The sequence below is a fragment of the Ambystoma mexicanum genome, chromosome 10, assembly GCF_040938575.1.
Source record: "Ambystoma mexicanum isolate Mex_15411 chromosome 10, UKY_AmexF1_1, whole genome shotgun sequence".
In the NCBI taxonomy this organism is placed as follows: Eukaryota; Metazoa; Chordata; class Amphibia; order Caudata; family Ambystomatidae; genus Ambystoma; species Ambystoma mexicanum.
The window spans coordinates 1,366,160,044-1,366,184,519 of NC_090932.1; the positions used below are offsets into that span (position 1 = coordinate 1,366,160,044).

General features: G+C 43.6%; 1 protein-coding gene across 2 annotated transcripts in view; it reads right to left on the reverse strand.

Moving 5' to 3' along the window:
- Nucleotides 1-24,476, reverse strand: part of GRK3 (G protein-coupled receptor kinase 3) — a 1,763,027-nt gene that overhangs the window by 380,647 nt on the left and 1,357,904 nt on the right. For both annotated transcript variants that reach the window (XM_069619380.1, XM_069619381.1), the window contains exon 10: nucleotides 13,156-13,234. In XM_069619380.1, coding sequence (XP_069475481.1) covers nucleotides 13,156-13,234 — 79 coding nt within the window. The remainder of the gene's footprint in view (nucleotides 1-13,155; nucleotides 13,235-24,476) is intronic.

Consider the following 24,476-nt stretch of genomic DNA (forward strand, 5'->3'; position numbering starts at 1 on the left):
TGCCCCTGTCATGAGGATCCGCCTGAAGTCCAAAGCCAAGTGCAATTCCTGGTATGACTCCGACCTAGCTACACTTAAACGTAGGTGTAGGGCGGCTGAGAGAAAATTGAGGGATTCCTGCTCAGCCTCTGACAAACTGGCCTGTCGCCTTCTCCAAAGGCAATACCGTCTCTCTGTCTGTACTAAGAAGAGAGTCCACATTCAAGCCCGTGTCTCTGCGGCATCTAACAGCTCGGCCGAACTCTTTAGAATTTGTAAGGAACTGGCTAACCCTGCTGCAGTCTCTACCCCTGCCCTTGCTTCTCAGGATCTTTGCAATGCCCTGTCCTCACACTTTATCTCAAAAACCCAGGACATCCTGTCCACACTCTCCTCCACGCCCTCTCCTCTCCCCTCTCTGTCGGTACTCACTGACCATCCTCCAGCCACCCCCCCACCCTCCTTCTCTTCCTTTCCTCTCTTCTCCCCTGATGAGGTTGCCATACAAGTCCGATCTATGAATGCCTCGTCAAAACAGGTTCATCCCTGTTCCTCTAAAACTCTCAAGGACCACATTGATACCCTCGCTCTGACTTCTGAAACCACTCCTTTGCCTCAGGATCCTTCCCCTCCCCTCTTAAGCACTCCCTTGTGCATCCTCTCCTCAAGAAATCCACAGCATATCCCTCTTGTCCGGCCAACTATCCCCCAATTTCCACTACCCCCTTCTTAGGAAAACTCCTTGAAAAGCTGGCCATCTCTCGGCTAAACCTTCATTCTGATTCTGTTGGCTTTCTCCATGACCATCAGTCTGGCTTCAAATCTGGCAGAAGCACGGAAACTGCTCTCCTGAACAGCCATGAAGATCTGCTTTCCAACTTTGACTCTGGCATTCCCTCTGTTCTCATCCTACTTGATCTCTCCTCTGCCTTCGACACGGTCAACCATACCATCCTGCTCAACCGTCTCCGGGATAACTTGGGCATCACCAATCAGACTCTGGCCTGGCTGACCTCTTTCCTCTCTGATCGACCCTCCCAGGTCCAACTTGGGTCCTTCCTATCACCTGTCTTCCTCTCCACCTGCGATGTTCCCCAGGGGTCTAACCTCTCGCCCTGGCTTTTCATCCAATACCTGGCAACTCTCGCCCGCTGTATGGCCATTTTCTGCTCAAACTTCCAGTGCTACGCAGATGACACTCAACTCATTTTCAGGCTGCCCTCGGCCACATCCTCCACCTCTCTCATCACTGATTGCCTAACTGCCATCCAAGATTGGTGTGCCAGCAACAATCTTTGTCTTAATGCCAGCAAGACAGAGATCCTCCTCATTGGCACACCATCACCTTCCTTTCCCATCACTCTCTGCCGGCCTCCCTTGGCCCTCCTCCTATCCCCACCTGCGAGGCCAAGAACCTTGGTGTCACCTTTGATTCCACACTCTCCTTCTCCGCCCACATCGCTGATGTATCAAAAAAGTCAAACCTCCTACTGCACCTCCTCAGAGGTATTCTTCCTTTCCTCTCATTCCCCCAGAAGCTCACTGTCTCCCAAGCTCTGGTTCTCTCTAAGCTGGACTATTGCAACAGCCTCTTTCTTAATCTGCCTGCTACTACACTCTGCCCTTTACAACTTATCCACAACAGGACTGTGAGACTTGTCCTTGGCCTCAACCCCTGGGATCGTATCTCTCCAGCTCTGAAATCTCTCCATTGGCTCCCAGTGGATGCGAGGATTAAATTCAAAGCCCTCTGCATTGTCCACAAGGCTTTCTGGGGCCTGGGTCCAACATACCTTCAGCTATCCCTCCACAAATAACTCCCATCTCAAGCACTCCGCTCCTCTACCTCTAACTCCCTCAGGTTCAGTTGTTTCTCAAAGAAACGAGCTGGGGGTAGATCTCTGTCTTCGGCTGGGGCCACCCTCTGGAACAGCCTCCCTGCCACTCTAAAACCTGAGGAGAACCATCTCCGGTTCCTGAAGCACCTCAAAACCTTCCTCTTTGCTTCTGCCTTCTCCTCCCCTCTCCCCTGTTGATTCTACTCTCCCTCTGTCCCATGCACCTGGCCACCCTCTGCACTGCCTCTGGGTCCAGCTACCTGCTCATCTTGCCACCCTCACGCACTGCCCTCTGGGCCACCCCCTGCACTGGGGTCTGTATCTGTACTCATACAGCCCTCCCCTTTTCTTCCTGCACTTTCAGACCTTTACGGCCTGCTGCCATAAACCCAGTACTTGCCACTTGCTGGCTGCACTCCCATTGTTTGTTGCCTTTTTATTTATTATTTTATTATTATTTTTTTTCCTTCTCGCTCCGCACTCTCCTTTTGTTGCCCCTTCCATACACTTCTACCCCTTCTCCCTCTACACTGCACTTGCACGTTCTCAATGTCACTGGGCCTAGTAAGATAGTTGTTTTTGTTCTCCCCTGTTACCTTTCCCTGGCTTGTCACGCTCTGAAACACTTGTGTATGAGCGCGATAGAAATAAAATATCAATCAATCAATCAATCTGCAAATAAAACCAAAAATAATGGCTCTTTTCAGAGCCAACCTTAAAGGGGAAATGGGGCACACTATTTAAATTTAAATTCACCACGCTCAGATTTTCGATGTGTCCACGGACATGGCAGTAGTCCGCGGACACTGCGTATTACATACAGGGATTTTGGGGTGGAGAGGCATGCAAATGAGAATGAGTAGAGCAAGGTATTGGTCTATAAAGTTTACTGGGTGTGTTGTGTAAGGAGAGAGTTTGTCAGAAAGTATTTTTCCTGAGAGAAGAACCGATAGCTATGACTGTGCGTTTCAGAAAACAGATTATCTAGATTTTGGGAAACTCATGGATACATTGGTTGGAGGTGCATGCAGAACGCTGTGGAGTAGCTGCACATCTTGGATTCCCTCATGTGGAAGTGCACTGGAATGGAGTGCCTGGAATGAAGTGGCTGGACCTGGTACCTCTCTGTACTACTTTGGAGACACAGCATCATCCAGACATAATTATAATTTGTGGAGGGAACAGTTTAGGACACATGTCTGGAATTTCTTTGCAATTTGCAATGAAAGAAGGACTTGGCAAGGTCATGCACATGTTTCCAAATTCCCAAGTAATTGTTTCTCGTATTGCGCAGAGACAAATGTGGCTGCGTTCTTCTTCATTTGGTTCACAAATGGAGAAAGCAAGGTGCAATGTCAATAAGGCTGTTTGCGCCTTTTTAAGAGATGATGGCATGTCCTCTTTTCACAATGAAAATATTATGTTTTTTAGCACATACATTTTTCGCAGTGATGGAGTCCATCTTACTTATGCTTGCAATCAGATTTTTCTGAGAAATGTACAAAATGCATTGCAACCTTTTTTGGAATTACAGCAATCCATTTTGCAGTAGGTGTTCACCATTTGAAGTTTTTCAAACACAAAATAACCCACCAAAAGGCTCTTTTCACAGCCACCTCTTCCTCCCAGAGAAAAGTGCAATGGTTTTGATAGGGCAGCACCCCAAAAAATAAATGTCCACGAACTGTCCACAGACTTTTAAATAATGCACAGGGCCCAGCACTCTTTATTTTTCACTTCTAATTTTTAAATTGTGAAAGGCGGTTCTGAAAAGAGCCTTTATTTTGTTTTTTGTTGTTTTATATTTATTTTGTTTTTTTAAACACGACACACAAGGAAAGGAGGGGAAAGGAGGGTAAAGAAGGGACATCAACCACGGGGATAAGAAAGGACAAGTGGAGAGAGGAAGAGGTAGGGTGGGCCTTATTTAGGTAGGTAGCAGACCTTCTCATGCTCCTTGACCGCAGTCTCGAAAGCACTCCGAAGGTTCTCCCCCCTGCAGAATACTGCGTCACAGTACATACACAATACTGTGACCCTCGAAAGATAAGGGTCAACAGCATCATGAATGGCCTGTGAGGCAGCTGGAGGGATGCGCTGTCCCACAGGAGTGTCTCTTGTGGTGACAGGAGTGGAAACAGAGGATGTTGTAGAGGAACTCAACCTACTACGTTTATCACAAGGTACAACCTTGTGAATAGCCCCACCATGGAACGACTTTAGGTGTCGCTTCATTGATGTCGTACCAAAGTTGTATGAACCAAACCTCCCACGACTCAGCACCATGTGGCACTGATTGCAGCTGACCTTATTTGCACATGCTTTTGGCACTCCACCAAGAGTGGTAAACAACCGCCACACCCAAGACTCACGGCAAGTGCTGGTAGTAGGGACTTTCACTACCTCATCCTCTTCATCCTCCTCCTCTACATCCTCATGCCTGTTACCCTCTGCAGGCCCTTGGGGAGGTGGTGGTGGTGGAGCGGGTGGAGGTGGTGCTGAGGCAGAAGTAGCACCAGGTGGCAGTACTGCAGCCATGGATGCCATCAGGTTTGATGTAGTAATCGCAGCAGGAGCATCAAAGGCAGCAAAAGCAGGTCAATCTTCAATAGTAGAAAACAGAATGAAGATGAGCTCTGGGGTGTGTGCCTTTTATAGGGGAGCAGGTGCTGTCCGCGGACAGATCAAACATCCAAAAAAGGCTCAAAAAGTTCCAAAAAGTATGTAGAACACCAGGGACATTGTCAGGGACATGTGCAATGGTGAATTTTTAATGTAAAATACTTTGGATTATCCAAAAAAGTACTACATGTATGTACCCGGACAGTGTCTGCAAACCAGGACACACGCTCAGTGTGGGTGCAGTCGCATGATGACGTTGCAAACGCGTCCGCAAATGGGATGGGTGTCCGCAGGACACCAAATGTGCAGGAACGGTTGTGCGCATGTGCGTGGGTGTTGTATGGACAGTGTTCGGGTCTAATTAAAAATGCGACACACGTGAGATAGACAGTTACAGAAAGTTACATACAGGCGCAATGTTCGTAGGACCTATGGGTGTGATGTGCATGTGTGTAGATGTTTTACGGACAGGTATAGTGTCCTTAGAACAGCTCCATTTTGGTTAATTGTGGACATTCCAGACACCAAGTGTGTTCTAAGAAAAGTTACATCTTGCTTGCGGACAATACGAACATGTATAGTGTCCTTAGGACACCTCCATTTTGTTTAATTGCGGACATTCTGGACACCGAGTGTGTTCTAAAAACAGTTCCATCTTGCTTGCGGATAGTACAGACAGGTATAGTGTCCTTAGGACAACTCCATTTTGGTTAATTGTGGACATTCCAGATACCAAGTGTGTTCTAAGAACAGTTCGATCTTGCTTGCGGACAGTATGGACAGGTATAGTATCCTTAGGACACCTCCATTTTGGTTAATTGCGGACATTCCAGACACCAAGTGTGTTCTAAGAACAGTTCCATTTTGCTTGCGGACATGTATGGTGTCCTTAGGACACCTCCATTTTGTTTAATTGCCGACATTCCGGACACCGAGTGTGTTCTAAGAACAGTTCCATCTTGCTTGTGGACAGTATGGACAGGTATAGTGTCTTCAGGACACCCCAATTTTGGTTCATTGCGGACATAACGGACACCCGCGCTGTCTGCAGACACCCTAACTGCCTTTTAAAAAAAAAAAAAAGACACAAAGGACTAAATTAAAACACACATACCATTTGTTTTATTTTATACAGATTTACAATTCATGAGAGAGAGGGGGAAGCAGAAACTGACACAAATACAGGGGAATTAGGGGTTTGGAGAGGATGGATGGGAGCGGATGAAGGGATGGAAGTCTCATCATAACGTTTTTCTTTGTGGTGAGGGTTTGGGGATGGTTGACTGGGACATGGAGAGGGGGAACAGGTGCATGTGGGACAATGATATTTATTTTTTTCTTTTATGTGGTCCTCCACAAATGTTTTAAGATTGACATTTTCCATAAGCATATTCATTTTTTGTTCCATGCGCTGCAGAGTATTTTCTAATGTCTCTTTGCTATATTATTTTCAATGTTTGTATGGTCTGTTAAAAAATATATATATATGTTAAGTACACATAAAGTAATTATTATTAATTTGCTTATATAGAGAAGTGCCTACCATTAGTATCACTGTCTTCAGTCATTTCCTCATGTGGGAAATTTTCTTCAAGCCATTCCAAATTACTGGACATTTCTGTGTTAAAAAAAATATATTACTTTTACTGTACCTTATACAGGAAGTTTAGAAATATATAAGAAAAAATAAACTTTACTTACTAGTTTCTGATAAGTTTTGTTGTTACTGTTGTGTAGGTCTGCTGTTGCTTCTTGCTGTGCAGTTTCTGTGAGGTAATTATGTTGGAGGCATATCTTCTTTGTTTTGGTATATTCCATTTTAGTACATATGCTATTTAAATGGACGCTTGATGTGTTACATGTATAGGTTCCACTTCTTATTTATCATTACATATAATGTGTTTATGTGTTGCTTTTTTAACTTGTTCAGTGTTTATATGGCATGATAGAACAATTTAAGATACCCCTTGAGTTTTTGGGTAGTGTTGATGTTGTCCACGTCCGTCCGCGGACATACGCACAGTCCGCGGACATCAAATCACTAGCAAATGGTTCAGTATATTCTATGTTACATGTATATAAAGTAAGGGAATCCTAGTAAATATCTATCAAATTCACACTATGAATATGTATATTCAGTAAACAAAACTTTTATAAAGGGAGGTTATGGTTAAGTTGCGCTATCAAAAACCAATGAAATTCAGTAAAAAAACTTTGTTAAAGGGACGTTATGGTTATGTTGCGCTACTAAAAACCTATGAAATTCAGTAAGAAAGCTTTGTTAAAGGGATATTATGGTTAAGTTGCGCTACTAAAAACCTATGAAATTCAGTAAAAAACTTTGTTAAAGGGACGTTATGGTTCCAAGTAAAACCGGAAAACCCCTGAAATTCAGTAGTTATGGTAAGCTAGGCAACCATAACTCACGCCACCACCGTGCATTGCTAAGACTAACACCCAGGACATCAAAGATGACATCACAGATGTCATTGATGACATCACTGATGACATCACATGTCTGGCTCCTTCTTTTTTCCTTTAGTGATATATCTTAGCCAGTAATACTTAGGAACACAAAATCAAAAAGTACTACATTTGTAGACTTATACTTCAAATATGTTCTTACAGTAATTCATTTTGGGTTCACTCACAGCATATGAAACATATACATTGGTAAAATGCACACTTGAAAGTTAGCAATGCTTTCTGTGTATGAAGACAATCAGTAAGGCTATCAACACTTTCTTATTGTTCTGCTGTTTTTTTTATTACTGTACTTTCTCTGGATATGTTCATATTTGTATTTGCATTACTATCTTTAGGGTGCAGTCACATCATGTGATAGTTATTCATGGGGAAGTTTAGGTTTGAAGCAGAACAATCATTTCTGTGCATAAAGATAATCAGGTAGGTTATGAACGCTTTCTGGTTCTACTGCAGCTTTTTTGCATACTTCACTTTCCCTGTATATACTCACATTTGTATGTGTTGTTGTGTCTTTGTGTTTTGTATGTAATAATGAAATTATATAGGAAGTGTGTTTCATTAGCTACTTATTACATGTTGCACAGTACACAAAACTCTAATAAGAAAGCATTTATCATTTCACTATTCAACATGGGGAGATTATGAATATTGCACCTCCATCATGTATGCTGCACACAATGCTTATGTTTATACATGAGTAGAGTATTATACTGTAAAGAACTTCATAATAGAATGCTATTTATATCAATGCATTGCTTAATGCACTACATAGCTCATGACATATATTCCAATGATCCTTGACACTTTTTTTGTCAACATTATAATAAGAATCCCTTGTACAGACTTTTCATGAAAAGTACATGCACATGTGATGTCATCAGTGATGTCATCAATGTCATTTGTGATGTCATCTTTGATGTCCTGGGTGTTAGTCTCAGCAATGCAGGGTGGGGGCACGAGTTATGGTTGCTTAGTTTACCATAACTACTGAATTTCAGGGGTTTTTTGGTTTTACTTGGAACCATTTCGTCCCTTTAACAAAGTTCTTTTTATTGAATGTATAGAGAACATGCTGCTAATGCACTAAGCACTTTAGTTTTAAAAGTAGATTTCTAAATTACTGTAAGATGGAAAGCATTTCATGGGCATCTGCCCAGATACTGCTGTATAAACAGCTATTAAGCATATGACATATTATCAGCCAAATGAGAATGGCAATATCAAAATTAAGAGGTACCTAAACGTGATACACACTATGTAATTAATGCATTATTGGCAAACATGCGATTATGAGCATAGTAGAATGACACTCGGAGCCAGATTTCTGTTAGACAAACAGCTAATACATTGTATGTTATGCATATGTCTGGAACTAAATCACAAACATCATAATTGGCAATCATCCAACATACTAGGCCAACATGGCTGAAATGAAATTCTGGGTTTTCAGCATCAGAACTAGTCCTTTTATTGTGTTTACACCTACATTTTCCCTGCCTGCCTTTCTTTCATGACTTTTAAATGGTTGTTTGACAATGAGGCAAACCGTTGTGATCAAGGGGCGAGTTGGCCGCGGAATGCGTGAACGTCTCAGCAAACTGATTGCTACACTTGGGAGGACCCGTGTATTTTGGTCTTTTTGGAACTTTTTTAAGGATTTCCATGTTTGTATACTCTACGATTTTCCCTGTATTTTAAATAAAGGAAGGTAATTTTTGGCGTACAAGGTGTGGACCCGGCAGCATTTTTTCCAACTGGGATTGTTTTTGCCTTAAAACTACTGTGGAGAGTGCAGCATGAATCTTTTGCATGCAATGGCAGTACTGTGAACATATATATATATATATATGTATATATTTGCCTTGGAAGCAAGACTACACGAAGCAACACAGGTTCAATCCCCGGGTCGCGCTTAGAAACCTCTGGGTATTTAAGCACTTTATAAATACGCAACTAAAACAAAAAGAATTATGCAACTAAAAAAAAAAAACAATTCCTGTAACAGCGCCTCAATGCCCACGGGCTGTGTGAGCACTTTAAAAATGTAAAAATATGAAAATATATATTTTTTTAATTCAAAAGTACAGACACGGAAGAATGTCCTGGACCGCAATCATGCTCCAATTTATAAAGGCCAAAATTCATGTGGAGAGTAAAATTACAGTTTTATTCAATGAAAAGAGTAAAAAAAGCAGATAAGGCTGCACATAATGCATTTTGCCACCTGCTGGTGGCTTGATCACACAGATGTTTTGCTGTTTTGGGCTAGTCATATATACATAATACAACTCTATGGTTTGAGCACACCTGTCCTTTTTTCAAGTTTGCACCAATTGTCCTTCATGTTGTTTCTTGCGATATGTGGCCGTAATGGAGCAATATACGAGAAATGAATACCTCTCAAGGGCACGGATAGTTAAAACATTCCACATAGTTCCCCCTAATTGACAAGTGAAGATAAATTCAAAAATATTGCTACAAATACAAATTGTAATAAAGTGACTATATACTGTGTAAAGTTGCATGTAAACACGTTTAGCATCAGAGTGTGAACAAAGTCGCTAGGTTTTCAAATGAGCAAGTAAACTGCAATCCAAAGTGTCTAAGTGGCCGGCATAAATGCCTAAAACAATCTCAATCTCACTTGTTTAAGTGGCGATACAATGATCATCACTATTTGTTCATAAATGTTCTAATGAGAAAAAAAGACGCAATATATAGTTGGATAATGTATCGCTGGCCAAAACTCAACAAAACACTTCTCCTAACCGAGTTTTTTAAAGTGACTATGTGCTGTGCAAAAATGCCTGCAAACACCTGTAGTGTAAGGCTGGATGCCAAGAACTAAATGTGCAAATGTGCATGTGATCTACACATATCGACATTTCCCCAACATACTTTGGTGCCTGGCATTAATGCCTAAAAAAATGCAGTTTCACATCAAGACGCTATGGTACCATGGACATCATAAACAGATATTACTTATTAAAACATCTTTTTACCGGCTTGCTTATGGTCACATGACATTGTTGTGTCCTCTCGAAGGTTATGGGGCCATTCTTTCTACTGGCCATAGCGCTTTTTTTTTTTATACCAGATGTGTGTATGTTAATGGATCCTGATTCAAGTACACTTCTAATAAAGCACTTAATCAGGTACACCAAATGGGGAACAATGTGTTGAAATGTACACAAGAGAAGACATATCAGACAGTGCTCATAACAATATGAGTTCTATAGAAACCCCAGACAGAAAACATATGTATTTATTTATGGTAGAATTAAAGAAAAGAAAGATTATACAATAAAAACGTATGAAAAGCAAAATAGTATATACCCCATAGAAAAGTAAGGGGAAAGAAAGAAACACACAAGAAAATAAAAGGGAAAAGAGCCAGAAAAAGGAGAAAAAGAACAAGAATATATACCATAAATGGGGGAAAAGAAAATGCCATTGGACGAATATACTTATCATCCACTGTAAAGAAAACCAAAACCTTGAGGGAATCATTCAAGCTAGTGGAAATGATGTTCCTAAGAAGGTATACACCTCTTCATCAATGTTATGACCTTTTGAATATTATGTCTCAAAGTCTATAATGCATTTGGTTCAATCCTCTACTTTCCCTTTATGTTTGTCATGATGGTGTTTTGCCATGGGTATGACTGGTCATTATTTCTGATTGCTCTGATGTGTTGAAGAATACAAATCTTTAATTTGGAGATCGTGCTGCCAATATACCAATTCATACATGGGCATATAAGAGCACATACCACAAATTGGGTGTTACAGGTTATTTTCGAGCCTATCCTCACTTTATGTCCCAAAACAGGATGGGTATAAGAAGTGCATTTCGTGCATTTGTGTAAACGCATTCCAGATGCCTCCAACCATTTGCTGACATATGTTCTAATCTCACATCTCATGTAGCTGGACATGAGCATATCTCTAATTGATATGGATCTACGATAACCAATGTTTGCTCCTTTGCCCATTAAGGGTGCAATATTCTTGTCCAACATCAAGGTGTGTCAATGTTTGCGTAGAATCTTTTTCACATTTTTGGCAGCTCTTTCAAAAGCCAATATGCAGCTGATATCTTCATTTTTCCTTTTGTGTGTTAGTGGCTGGTTCCTGGAGCATTTCAGCTGTCTCTGCTCATTGCATGTACTTTTAAGTAAGCCCTTTTAACCACGTTCCTAGGGTAGGCCTGATAACAAAAAACCCATGCTCTGATCTTACTCTCTTCATTGTACAACTACAAACTAGAGCAATTAAATATATATGTACATTGTGCGCATGTTATTGTCCTCTTGATTTTTGTATTTGTCTCTCGGGACATCTTCCTTCTTGCACTAGCTCTTCTACCTAGCATTAAAATCGTTTGGTTTGGTTGGCTACACATGGACCCTCTCCAGCAGCAGCAAAGATGAATGCCTCACACAAGTTGGGAAAATGTATCAAAGAAATGGGAAGAATGCAAATAGTAGAGTCAGATGCCCATACATTTTCACAATTTATTATTTTATTTTATTCATTTGGGGTTTTTTACTGCAAGCAGACCTAGCTGTGGGATCCAATAAAGTGTGGTACATTGTTAGAGGTTACGGGCATATATTAGTCACATATTAATGGCGTACCATTTAGGGTATCATGATGAAACAGACATGTGCGCCTAGTGGGGAACATGTAATAATCCCGGAAGAAGGTGTGGCGGTGCAACAAAGGGGTGCCCTGTAAAGGGTGGTCGTCCGGAGGGATACTGGGCTGGGTAGGTTCTGTGGGGCATATCATATGGGATGAGAAGAAGGATCTCCTTAAAGAGTATGGTCTTGATTTATTTTCTGAAAGGGTGGGAGAAAGCCTGATGTTGATGAATATTGAGTTCCATGGTTTTGGAACATACATTGACAAGGAATGTTTACAGCTTTTTTCTTGTTTTCAAGCCTTCTGCTCTAGTCTGGCCAGGTCCTGGCTTCTGGTGATGTGCTAAGGGACAGATGTGGTGACTTTGTTTGCCATGTAGGAGGGGGCATGCATGGTGATATGTTTTGATAGCATGCCATGCTGTTTTATGATTGCATCTGTTCCTAAACAAGGAAAAGGTTACAAGATCACAAACACACAATTCACCTCATTGTCGAAATTCTAAGAGAAAACATTGATGGTATTATCAACCACCCATTCATACAATCTCTGTATTGATGGTTTGCAGAAATACACCTGTTGTTGCCTGCCATGTGGTTTAATTTATGTGCAGTACTGTTGAGTGCCTTTCAGGCCCTTGAGCATCCGGCTGACACACCAGGTTGCCTGCCCATCCAGTGTAGGGCTATCTTCTGCCAATTGCAATGGTCTGTTATACACTAGTACATTGGTAGTTACTTGCAGGGGGCATGCAAACATGCTCCAATCCACCAGAAGAGAATTAAACAAAGACATCCACCAGCAGGAATTCTGACCAGTGGACACATGTCTCATCTCCACTAAGAGTTTTGTGATGCAGGTAATTGTCCTCGAGCCAGAAACCATGCTGCCTAGCAGTGTCACAGTAGCATGTGGTAACTGTGATTGCCAGATGGCAATCCACTGCATGCACCTGGATCGCACTTTGCCAATAATGACAGCTGCTGTGGCCTCTACTGGGTGATAATGAACGCCCAGGTAAATATGGCCACCAAAGCAAATGGAAAGAAGATCAAAACAGGGAGCTCGCAATCGAAGGACAAGCAGGAGCAGAGGTTCAAGAACAGGAAAAAACAAGAAATAGGTACAATTCAAATCAATACAAATAATAAAAGGTATGGAAGTGGGGGAGTGAGGGTAGAGGTTTATGAGCGAGACGAAGAAGGGAGCAGGAAGAGAGTGTGGTAAGCATTAGCATACACCTGTAGCTCAAGTCTGTTCTGAGCTTTCGAATTTGTTCTGGAGAGCAGTAAGGTGTGCAAGGAAATATTCCCACAAATCTACACATCTATGATTGGAAATCTCCGCAGTGATATTGAGGAAATCATAGAGCAAGGTAGGAATTGAGTTTGGCAGTTCCAGTCTGCCCTGCCATATGTGCCTCACAGACATCCTTCTGTTGTCCCAGGCAAAACTGGACCTTGAAAAGCTGTAATCTACTTAAACATCAGAAACCTTTACTGGGAGCATATAGGTGTGGTACAAAAAGGAATAATCAAAACAAAATGAGAGTACACGTTTCAGCAATTATATTTGTGCTTACCATTCATTAGGTCCAAGATGAAGCAGAGTTTGTCAGGTGTGTGGAATGCATAGGTCATACACACTATAAAAGGACAGTCCTGAAAAAAGGAGCAATACAATAAATATACAACAATACTTATGACTCAATGCAGTTATGTTTTTAAAAACAAATACATGCTATCGACGAACATTGATATTCAATGCATCTGTAACAAGAGACAAGATCATGAGTAAACTTGTAGCAAGTATTATGTAAAATGTTCAGCCGTATTCTAGCTGGTCTCTCAACCATTCACAAACTCTGCCCATTTCCCTTAGCACCTTATTATTCTCTGACTGGTGTGATTTATGTGCAGCCTTCAAGTTACAGGAATAAATCCTGGCACAGACTTTTCACTTTTTCACCATGCATAGATCACAAACCACCATTAAATTGGGTAACACTAACACTTGTTAATCAAAGCACTGACATGACAAATATTTTTAGAAACAATTGTTTTTATTATCTTGTATATTATAGTTTATCATAGAAAAATATGTTACAACATCTGCACAAGAACAAACCTCCAAAAGGTGACCAATTTAGCGAAGAAGCTCATTGGGCCTGATTGACAAAAATGTTAAAACATGTGAAAAAGTAAATCAACTCCGAAGTGTCATTTCCAGGTTTGATATGGTACAGTATGGTCCATTTAAGTTCCTCTGCTGTATATATATGTTCTGTGAAGTTTGATACTAAGGGGCATAGACATATTTACAACAAGGCCACCTAGATCTAGGACGGCAGATTGCCAAAGGAGTTGCATTTTATTGCAGTTTATTTTCAATTTACTAGTTGCCATTATTTAAACATAAACAGTGGTCGAAGTGTACGAAAAGAAGTAGTGGAACTATGCTCCCTACTGGCCTGCACCGCTCCCCACAGGCCCCATCGCCGCGCCCCCTCCCATGCACAATAAAAAACCCAAAACACATGTGCCTGCTCTTTAAGGAAACGTCCTGTGCAGTGCCCTTAAAGTGCAAGTTTCAACTTCTTCCTACACTTTTATTTTAAAACGAAACCGTTCCGGAACGGTTTCTTTTTAAAATAAAAGTATAGGAACGGTAAAACGTAATTAAAAGAAGTAGAGGAGCACCGCTCCTGACCGCTCCCGCCCACTTAGACCACTGAACATAAAGCCAATTTAGTTTTTCCAAGACTAGCTGATTTCCACTAGAGCTGTACACATGTCAAGGGAGATTCAGTTACTTGTTTTCAACATTTGTATAAGATGTGCCTGTACCACTTGCATATATTTCATGTAAACGTTACCATTTTGCAAGACCGGACATAGAAATGTAGTTATGTTGCATTAACCTTACAGACCAGGCTAGGTGCTTCTCATTGAGTGACAGCAGGCAATTTGTGAGAGAAACCAGATATTGGCACTGAAACCAACATTCCTCATTTCAACCTTCTCTCACTTGTCTCCAGCTGGCAGACAGCATATGTTCTTATCACTTCCTCTAAAAGATTGTTTTCGGACTTAACCAAAAGAAGACAATTAGCCATAACAATTACCTCTAGTGCACTCAATTGCAGAGAGCACCGCCTTCTCCAAATCTTGGGCAGCAGAGACCTGAAAACACTCTTTCAACTTACATATCATGGCAGATGACAGGCTTGAATTAATAGAGAGGAAGCAATCATTTTTTAATCCCTGAAATTTACAAACATCCTTATAATGTTATACATGGGGGTGAAGAGGCATAGTTTGTAAACGCGGACAGAGTTTGTTGAAGGGGCGGAATCTAGTGAAGCTGCAGAGTCTGGCAGAGGTGGAGTAAAGTGGGGGCACGCATGCACTTATTTGGGACTAGGGCAGCAGAAAGCCTAAATACGTCACTGCTAAGGGGGACCCTTCCCATTTACACGGCAGTCAGAAGTGGCATTAAAGCACTCAGCACAGCAATGCAAATAAGAAACAAAAGATCGAGAGGTTTTCTGCTCCTTACTTCCCTTTCACTTTCACCAAACAACTGCTACCCCCCCCCCCCCCTCCAAAAAAGCAGAATTCTGCTTGTGAAAACAAATAAAGAAGCAATATAGAAGGATACGCTACCGGCAGTAAGGTAAATAAAAGAGTCTTTTGAGACTGGCAGCGTGCAACAAGATGCATGTGCTGTAATTACGTAATACTCTACCCCAATGTGTTTATGTTTCTGCAGACAGGCCTGATAGCCCCGATTGAAGTAACTGCACATAATGAAAGCAGCCCCAACCTTTCGCACTTGAGAGAGGGCCAGAAAAGGCAGAAAGACGCCAATCAGGACATGTAAGTATACACACACAATGAGAAACCCACAGATTGGGAAATGAAAGAAACATATAAAAAAGAAATATATGAACATATGAAACAACATGGATACATTCAACCATGTGCTTTGTCGTTCTAGGAGGTGCACTACTGCCACGATTATCTGAACAAGCACAGTCATGCAGAAATGTTTGAATACTCCACTAGAGGGATGATAGAAAATAAATAAAATAACAATATTAAAAAAAGCAAAAAGCAAAGGCCAAAATCAGATTACCGGTAGGCATATTGCATGGAATCCAGTCTCCCCTGACACATTTCCTTAGAATTGGGTTTTACAGTGTATGGAAGGAATTAAACATGTAGGGAACAGTATGATTGAAGTGTGGTTGAGAGAAAGAGTATTGATGGAGAATGTGAATAGTCCATGCGTTGATGAATTTCAGGACAACACTGTTTGAATATGTTTTCAAAAGACCTAAAGAGCTGACTACCGTGGATTTTAGAAATATATGTTAGCACCGTTTAAAGCACTTTTTCTTGTTTATTGTATGGTGTACTTGAAGACCATGTAAATATGTGATTGTTAACTTGCTAACTTGCTAAACATGGGTTTATTAATGAAGTAGAAGACATACCACTAATAAATACACTAGATAAAAACGAGACAAGACTTGACTAATATATATGTACGATAAGATAACAGATCAGCCTGATGTGTAAGTGGCAACAGGGTGCAATCCTAACGACAGAGGACACAGAGCAATTCAGAGTTGATTTGCTGTTGTAGTCAAGAGGGGCTGCTCATACAGGTCATTAAAACCCTAGAGTCTTAATTTGTTTTGGATAGTTAACATGGGAAAGTACCACTGAAAACATTTTTGTAAATCAGGGAACTTGTCTTTCTCCATTGATGCTTTCTGATTCACAACACCTTGGAACGCCACCATTTTGTGTTGGGTCCAGAAAAGAAGTTCCTTACACATAATGTTAGCTCGCCAAATTGCTTGTTAATGTAGTGCATCATTATTCTAATAAATGATCACTTCCATGTTGCCGATGGTAACCCTGGGGTCTACAGCATCTCACCTCTATAAGGAGATTTTTTCAGAGCATAAACTTTGAAAACAGGTTAGCACAAGTCAAATTGTAGCATTATCCACTGAGGAAGGGAGTTGTTTCCTGAGGCTTGGCAAAGACATTACCACCAAAGACCACCCCTGACTGAGGCTTTTATCCCCACAGGCTGACGTCCCAGATTTCTATAGGTTTGTAATGGCAAATTATCTTCACACGTCGTGCACGTATCGACTTCCTAAGAAACCAAAAACTAAAATGGTTGCATGGTAAACAGAAACTGGATATTGACCCTGGTATGTGTCCATGGTGACTGCTGAGGAGACATGAGAAGGTTACGAAGTAGGAGTCGGTGGTGACGCCAAATCCTGTAGCATTTATGGAGGGGGAATGGATGCTGATGGGTAGTGGTTTACAGAGGGGCTGTGGGACAAAGGACAAGGGTTGAGAGGTGGCACTGGTTGAAAAAACATGGTGCCTGTGGGATTGGCGCAGATGGTAGGAGAGGAACTCAGGCTTAAATCAGCAGGACAAGATCGTGGCCCCAACCTCATGATTTGCTGGTGCCATTCCACCCGGTGCTAATGTATATGAAAGCTACTGCTGCTCAACATTTCTTGGGGTGCACTAATCTTACAATATGTGTGTTAACATCATGCGGATCTAGGCTCATTACAATATTGCTTAAATTATTCAGCTGTGTTTCTACTTGGAGCGTACTTCGGCCCCTTTTCTTTTGTTTTCACCTAGCACATCGCCTTCTTCCTGCTTCCCTGTTGGGCCCGCCCTTCTGCCCACGATTGGACCTGCAGACTTTTAGGACCTAGACCCAGGGCAGCCCCACTGCCCGGTGCAGCCCCTATGGCGAAGGGCCCCAGAGGCTAAGGGCAGAGCCTAAAGAAGCAACTCCTGATGGTGTAAGTTAGTGTCCACCAGGGAAGCAAGACGCCTGCAGCCGTCAACCTGCTGGGACTGACCAGGTAGGTGCAGTCAGGAGGGACAGCAATCACTACACCCCACTAAACTGACCCAGCGCCCGCCTCAAATCATTCCTATGTTGTTTACGGCACCACACATAAGCATCTCAGTAAACTTTATTGATTAGCATTCGCTCACCTCTCCCCAGGAAGGTCACATTCTTTGCATTACTGCTCTGTAAAAAATAGGCCTTTTTCCCTCTTTTTAGGAAAGTTGAATATGGGTGTTTTGCATTTCTGTTGTGTTATAAACTAGCCTTTTTATCCCCTCCTTTAGGAAAGTCAAACCTGGTTTTGCATTGTGGTAACTGCGGTACTGTTAACTGTGTCTCATTAGGCTCTCTCCTCTCTCTAGGTCCCAACCCCGCTCAGAGTACCATTGCACTATGAGTGTACCTGTCTTCTCCTTCTGTGTGTTCCCTATTGTGTTACCCCTCTTCCTCCTGCATCCTGTGCTGTGCGTTGCTGGGCTGTGCATCCCACCTCTCTCTTTTTCTGCCTCCTCCTCCTACTTTCTCCAGACCCTCTATGGTGTTTACCGTCTCTCCCATCTTCTCCACTGCTACTCTATCTCATATCCTGTCCTTCTCAATAAGTCGGGAAGGAAGAAACTCAAGAGTGAAATCCTGGTCTCCAACTCAGGCCTCCCTATCGCTGATACCTACATCAGTGCTTCCTCAAGACAGACTCTCACCAACATCCTGTTTGTTGTTCCCTCTCCAAACCTATGGATCCCTCATATGGTCTCTGTTCTCTCTCCTTTCTCCTCCTCTCCCATTAATGGTAGACTTGATGGGAGGTCCTCCTGGCCTCCTTCCACTCCTCCAAGACCATCAATAATGTGTATCTGAATGGCACTGTCTTGGTCCAATCTCCTCCTTTTTGATAGGCGTCTCCCGCGTCAACTCCCTTCCTTCTCTTGCTACTTCTACTATCACCTCTCTGGTTCCTCCACCACCCTCTTTCACTACCTCTCTGGCACTTTCCTCCTCTCTGGCTACCATGCCACCTCCTTCTACCACCTCTGCCCACTCTCTGGCCCCTCTACCACTTCTGCTGGCGTACCTCAAGCCAGTACCCCACCTCAGAAGTCTTCCAAATGTGGCAACCTGCTCCATGTCGCTACTCTCAATTCTCACTCTGCTGTCAAACAATCCTCTAACATCTGCCATCTCCTCAAGGAACTTGACCTGGATGTTTTTGCTCTCACTCAGACATGGTTCACGGCCAGCTCTGTCATGAGTTTTGACACTCTCTTCCCTGAGAGCTACAGGATCCTCTCCAAACCCAGAACCAACCGTCCTGGAGGTGGAGTAGATCAGATCTTTCGAGATTGAGTCCCTGCCTCTGCCATGCCTCTGTCATGCCTATGCAGGCCTACTCCTCCTTTGAATGTCTGATCTGCAGGCTGTCTATCTCTCCTCGTTTCCCTCTGACTGTGGCCACCATCTACAAGTCACCTGGCCAGGTCGCCCTCTTCTTCTCAGAGCGGGCTGACATCTACTCCTCTCTCCTAGCTGCAATGTCTCAACTTCTCCTCCTCTGAGACCTCAACATCCACCTGGATGCTTCTAATACCTCATTGGTGCTCTTCTGCAACCTCTGCGATACTGTCTCTCTTTCTATTCTACCCTCTGGTCTGACACACTATGCTGGGCATACCTTAGATGCTCTCATCTTCTAAGGCATCCCCCTCACAAACACTCTCACCATTCCTCTTTCTTGGGTTGACCACTTTCTGCTATCTTCTCACCTGAAGCTCTCTGTCCCCCAAGCTAAGCCCACCCCAGCACTGCCACCCAACATCTCACACTCTGACGCAGCCCTCTCTAACCTTCACCTTTCTATCTCCCACATTCTGGTCGTCCATGCCTCTGTCATGAGAATCCATATAAAGCCTACCGCCAAGTGCAACTCTTGGTATGACTCTGTCCGCGCCACCTTGAAACGCAAGTGTAGCGTGGCTGAGAGAAAGATTAGGGCATTGGGTGCATCCTCTGACTAACTGGCCTGCTGCCTGCCCCAAAGGCAATACAGACACTCTGCCCAGTCAAAGAAGAGAGCCCACATCCAGGTCCATGTCTCTGCGGCCTCTAACATCTCGGCCAAACTCTTTAAAATCTGCAAGGAGCTGACCAATCCTTATGCAATCCTCTCCAGTTCCCTCCCAGGCCCTCTGTATGGCTCTGGCTTCTCACTTCACTACTAAAACTCAGGAAATGTTGTCCTCTCTCTCCTCTTCCTCTCCCTCTACCTCTCTTGGTCCCCTGTGGCCACCTCCCCCTCTCCTCCTTTCTCCTCTTTCTCTCCACTACACCTGATGATGTTTCTAAACAAGTCTGATCTATGAAAGTGTTGTCCAAACAGGTGCTCCTCTGCCCCTCCAGAACCATCAGGGACCATATTGACACCCTCGCTCCAGCCTTGGCCAATTTCTTCAATCACGCTTTTGCCACTGGGACTTCCCCCTCTCTCCTTAAGCACTCCCTTGAGCACCCACTCCTTAAAAAGCCTTCTGCTGATCCTACCTGTCTGGCAAATTATAGCCCAATCACTATCACTCCTTTCCTGGGCAAACTCCTGGAAAAGCTGGCCATCTCCCAACTTACTCTCCACACCTGCATCTGTTGGTTGTCTCCATGACTATCAGTCTGGCTTCAAAGCAGCCAGAGGCACAGAAATTGTTCTCCTGAACACCCATGAAGATCTGCTCACTAATCTCAATTAAATCCTTCCTTCTGTCTTCATCCTCCTTGACCTTTCCTCTGCTTTCGGCACGGTCAATCATGCCATCCTGATCAATCAGCTCACTGAGAACCTGGGCATCACCAATCAGGCCCTGGAGTGGTTGATCTCCTTACTCCTGGGCTGACTCTTCAAGGTCCAACTTGGGTCCTTTCTCTCCACCACCACTCTATCCACATGTGGTGTTCACCAGGGCTCAACCTCTCACCCAGGCTCTTCAATGTTTACTTGGCCCCTTTGGCCCACCTGATCACTATCCTTCACTTCTAACTTTCACTGTTATGCGGATGACACTCAGCTCTCTTCAGGTTCCCCTCAGCCTCTCACGCATTCCTGACTGTCTATCCGCCTTACTGCCGCTAAGATTGAGATCCTTCTTATTGGGACCCCTGCTCCAGATTTCGCTCTCTCACTCTGGCCGCCCTCGTTGGGCCCTTTCCTTTGTCTTATTTTGAGGCAAACAACCTTGGTTTCATCTTCAACTCAACTCTCTCCTTTTCTCCTCGCATCACAGAACTGTCCAAGAAGGCCCTCTACCAGCTGCACCTCCTCAGAGGTATTCTTCCTTTTCTCGCTTTCCCCTAAAATCTCACTGTCTGCAGGGTCTTGGTTCTCTCTGGGCTGGACTGCTGCAACAACCTCTTTCTCAATCTGCTTCCTCTACTCCCCGCCCTCTGCAACTAATCCAGAATTGCACTCCAAGACTTGTCCTTCGCCTCAAGCCCAGGGACTGTATCTCCCCAGCCCTGAAATCTCGCCTCTGGCTCCCGGTGGCTGCAAGGATCCAGTTCAAGACCCTCTGCATCATCCACAAGGTTTCCTGTGCCAGGGACCACACTACATCCAACTCTCTCTTACAAAACGCCATCCTTCGCAAGCCCTTTGCTCAACCCCCTCAAACTCCCTGAGGGTCAGACGCTTTTCCAGTCAGAGAGTGAGGGGTAGATCTCTCTCATCTGCAGGTGCCTCCCTCTGGAATGGCCTCCTTGCCCCTCTCAAACTTCAGCCAGACCACCTGAAGTTCTGGAAGCAGCTCAAGACCTTCCTGTTTGCCTCTGCTTTCTCTCTCTCCCCTGCTGACCTACCTGTCTACTCCGCTGACTGGTTGCCTGTCTCCCCTCAGAGTTTCACTGGGTGCCAGGATCCTCCATGACCAGTCGCCCCTGGAAAGCCTCTGGGCCTACAGCGCACTTAGGGGCTGTAACTGTAACCCTACAGTTCCCAGCCTCCTTGCACTTACACAGTGCTGCCCTGGCTGCATGTACCCAGAACAATGCTGCCCTGATTTCACTTCCCCTTCCTTCTGCCTGGCACTTTGCCCCTTCTCTCTCCCCCCTGCACTTGCGTTATCGCATTTGCACGATCTGAATGACACAAGACTGTTAGGCAGAATCCTGTGCAGTTCCCTTGGGGACCACTGCAAAAAGATTAAGACTACAGGAGTAAGCAGTAAACCCAATTGGAAGCAGTCTGCACCACCCAGATTTACCTGGTAGCTGTGGCTGAGCAGTCAGACCTCTCTGAAGACGAGTAAGGCAGTATCTAGAGTATACACAATAGGGCTAAAAACACAGTGGAACAAACAAACACTGACCAGAGCTTTGTATCAAAAGAATATAATTATTTATTTAACACACATTTAACACACTAGCACTCTAAATTAAAAGCAAGTTCAAACACAGTCAGATAAAGTATAAACACCTCCCTTGATAACGATTAGACAAGTCAGAGTTAAAACACCATTATTTGTTAAAACAGATGTGAGCGTGTAACCTAGATGGCACTCCAATAGTTAGGTTAAAGGGAGAGAAAAAGGCAGAGCATAGAAATAAAACAGGTCCCAACTTTAAATGGAGCAAATCAAAATGTGCCCAGGATCACATGGTTGAAAATGCACTAAAAGTCTTTGCAGAATGTTCAAAAGAGGTTGCAGCAATTCAAGAAGATAAAGTTAGAAGGTCTGGGGCCAACCCAGTTGGAAAGCCAAGGATTTAAGGGTCACCTTGGGCAAACCGAAGAAAGGGAGGCCAGGCAGGACACAGTACCTTAAATAGAGAGGAAGCTCCAGCGGTGGCAGTTGTTCCTGGCAGTGGTTGCAGTTTGTTGTTTCCACCAGGGGAAGAGAGGATCTCATCGAGGAGGAAACGTGGAGTCGATGCATTGCACAGGGATGAAACCAGCCGCGGAGTTCGTCGGTAAAAGGTGCGTTCCTTTTATTCACGGTCAAAGTGGTGAAGCTTGGCTATCCGGCCGCCGGGGTGCTTGGCACGGGTGATTCAACCAAGAGACGTCTTTGGAAGGTGAAAGGGCGAACTGGTTGGTCCCACCAGCTCAGAGGAAGAAGACTCGTCCTTCAGAAGATCTTCTCTTGTCGTTGGGAAAGTGGTGAGTTTGTTGCAGCAGGGCTCCACCGGTGGTGTCGTCGTTGCAGATGGCTCAGCTTCTTTCCTCTTTGGATTCTTAGGTCCTGTGGTGACTTCTGAAGTTCCAGTCCCAAAAGCCCTGCTTTTATGCAGAAAAACCCCCATTCAACAGCCTAGCTGTCAATCAAACATGCTAAGTGGTGAGCCCACTGGGCCAATCAGAATAGAGTGCGACTTGAGTTGCTAAGGCAACGCAGTCCAGGGTGCCAATTCCCCTCCGCACACATCCTGTGGAACCCAGACAGAGTGGCACCATTTGGAGGGCTTCTGTGGAGAAGCCCGCCAAAAAGTGGAACAAAGGGCTTGACCTTGGTCAGAGTTACAGAGACGGAAACAAACGCCATTTTAGAAAAGAGTTCTGGCAAAAAGACCCAACCGTGAATTTAATATGAAATAAATAAACCAGCGGTATCTTTAACATTGTACCAAAAAGTGGTGCGTTTAAAATCAATGGGAAAATCCCATAGGAAATATTCTGGTCTAATATTTCGCGTGGTAACCACTGCCACCAGCCAGAAACTTGACAAGGGGGGACTGGACAGTGCCCCCTTGAAAACAGACCCAGGGGCAATATAATTAACCCCTTCCAGTACTTCCACAATATGATGGTTTGTACTGGTTCTGTTCACAATTTAAGACTAGTAAAGTCAATGGTGACTTTATATGCCCTGGGAGACAGTAGTCAGTCCCAGGGTATGGAGTCTATGTTTGGGGGTCACTATGACACCCCTGTGTTACTGCACTGAAGGTGCTGTGTAACACATACACAAAAAACAGATGATACCCTATGGAGTAAAAGACCCCATAGCCCAAAATCACACAAATAGTCAGAGACATATCTCAAATCATGCTTAAGAGTGGGAGAAAAAGAGTCTCACTCTTACCAGGAGAAAAAAACAAACCCCAAAAATCCAGCAAAGCTGCTGGGGGACTCACTAGGTTTGGGGAATTAGCCTTATAAGAGAATTCTCCCTAACAAATACCTCCCTCTGTCTTACCTATAACATGTGTGATTAGGCACATTATACATGACTCATGATATCATATAAGTCATTTATAAGGCGCGTGTGCACAAACGTTTATAGGCGGGACAGGACAAGGAAGGGTAGACAGATGGATGACAAAACAAACGATATTGCTATGCCTTGTGTCATTTAGATTGGTGAAGCACTAGGGGAGGGAAGAGGAGAAGGGCCAGGGTGGGAGGGAGGAGGCGAGAGTGCAGTGGCATAAATGCGGTAAGTGCTGCCAAGGTGGTGGCTACATATAAAATCATATAATATCATAGTTTAGAGGTAACTCCTGCAGATGAAAATGAATGTCCTGGTAAGAGGGCGAGCAAGCTCAAACAAAATGGAAGTCTTATCTCCATTATCTGAAGTGGTCCGTGGCTGACTGGTGTCGAAACTTGAATTTAAGCCACACAGGGATACATGTCCTTGCATTGATATTTGTATGCCTTTGCATCTACTGCATGTGTATCTCTGCATTTATATTGGCTTTGGATTAAGCAAAACAGATTAAAAAACGTCGGGGTAAAAAATAGAAATGTACATGTGCAGATGCAAAGTCATGAATGGGCAGCAAGATTGTACTGCATAGATGCCCTGCTAGCATTCCCAGGGCAACTGAGGATGGCACCAATCATAAATTACAGGCCTACCCTGATGCGGGAAGAAGACTCTTTTGTTGAGTTGACAGGGACGTAAGGCGTAATTAGGTCTAATTTCTTAGTGCAAACTTCACTTTGCCTCAATATCGAATAGGAAAATGATTTAAGGTGACCGGACAGTGTATGAATCCTCTCACTGAACCTTAGAT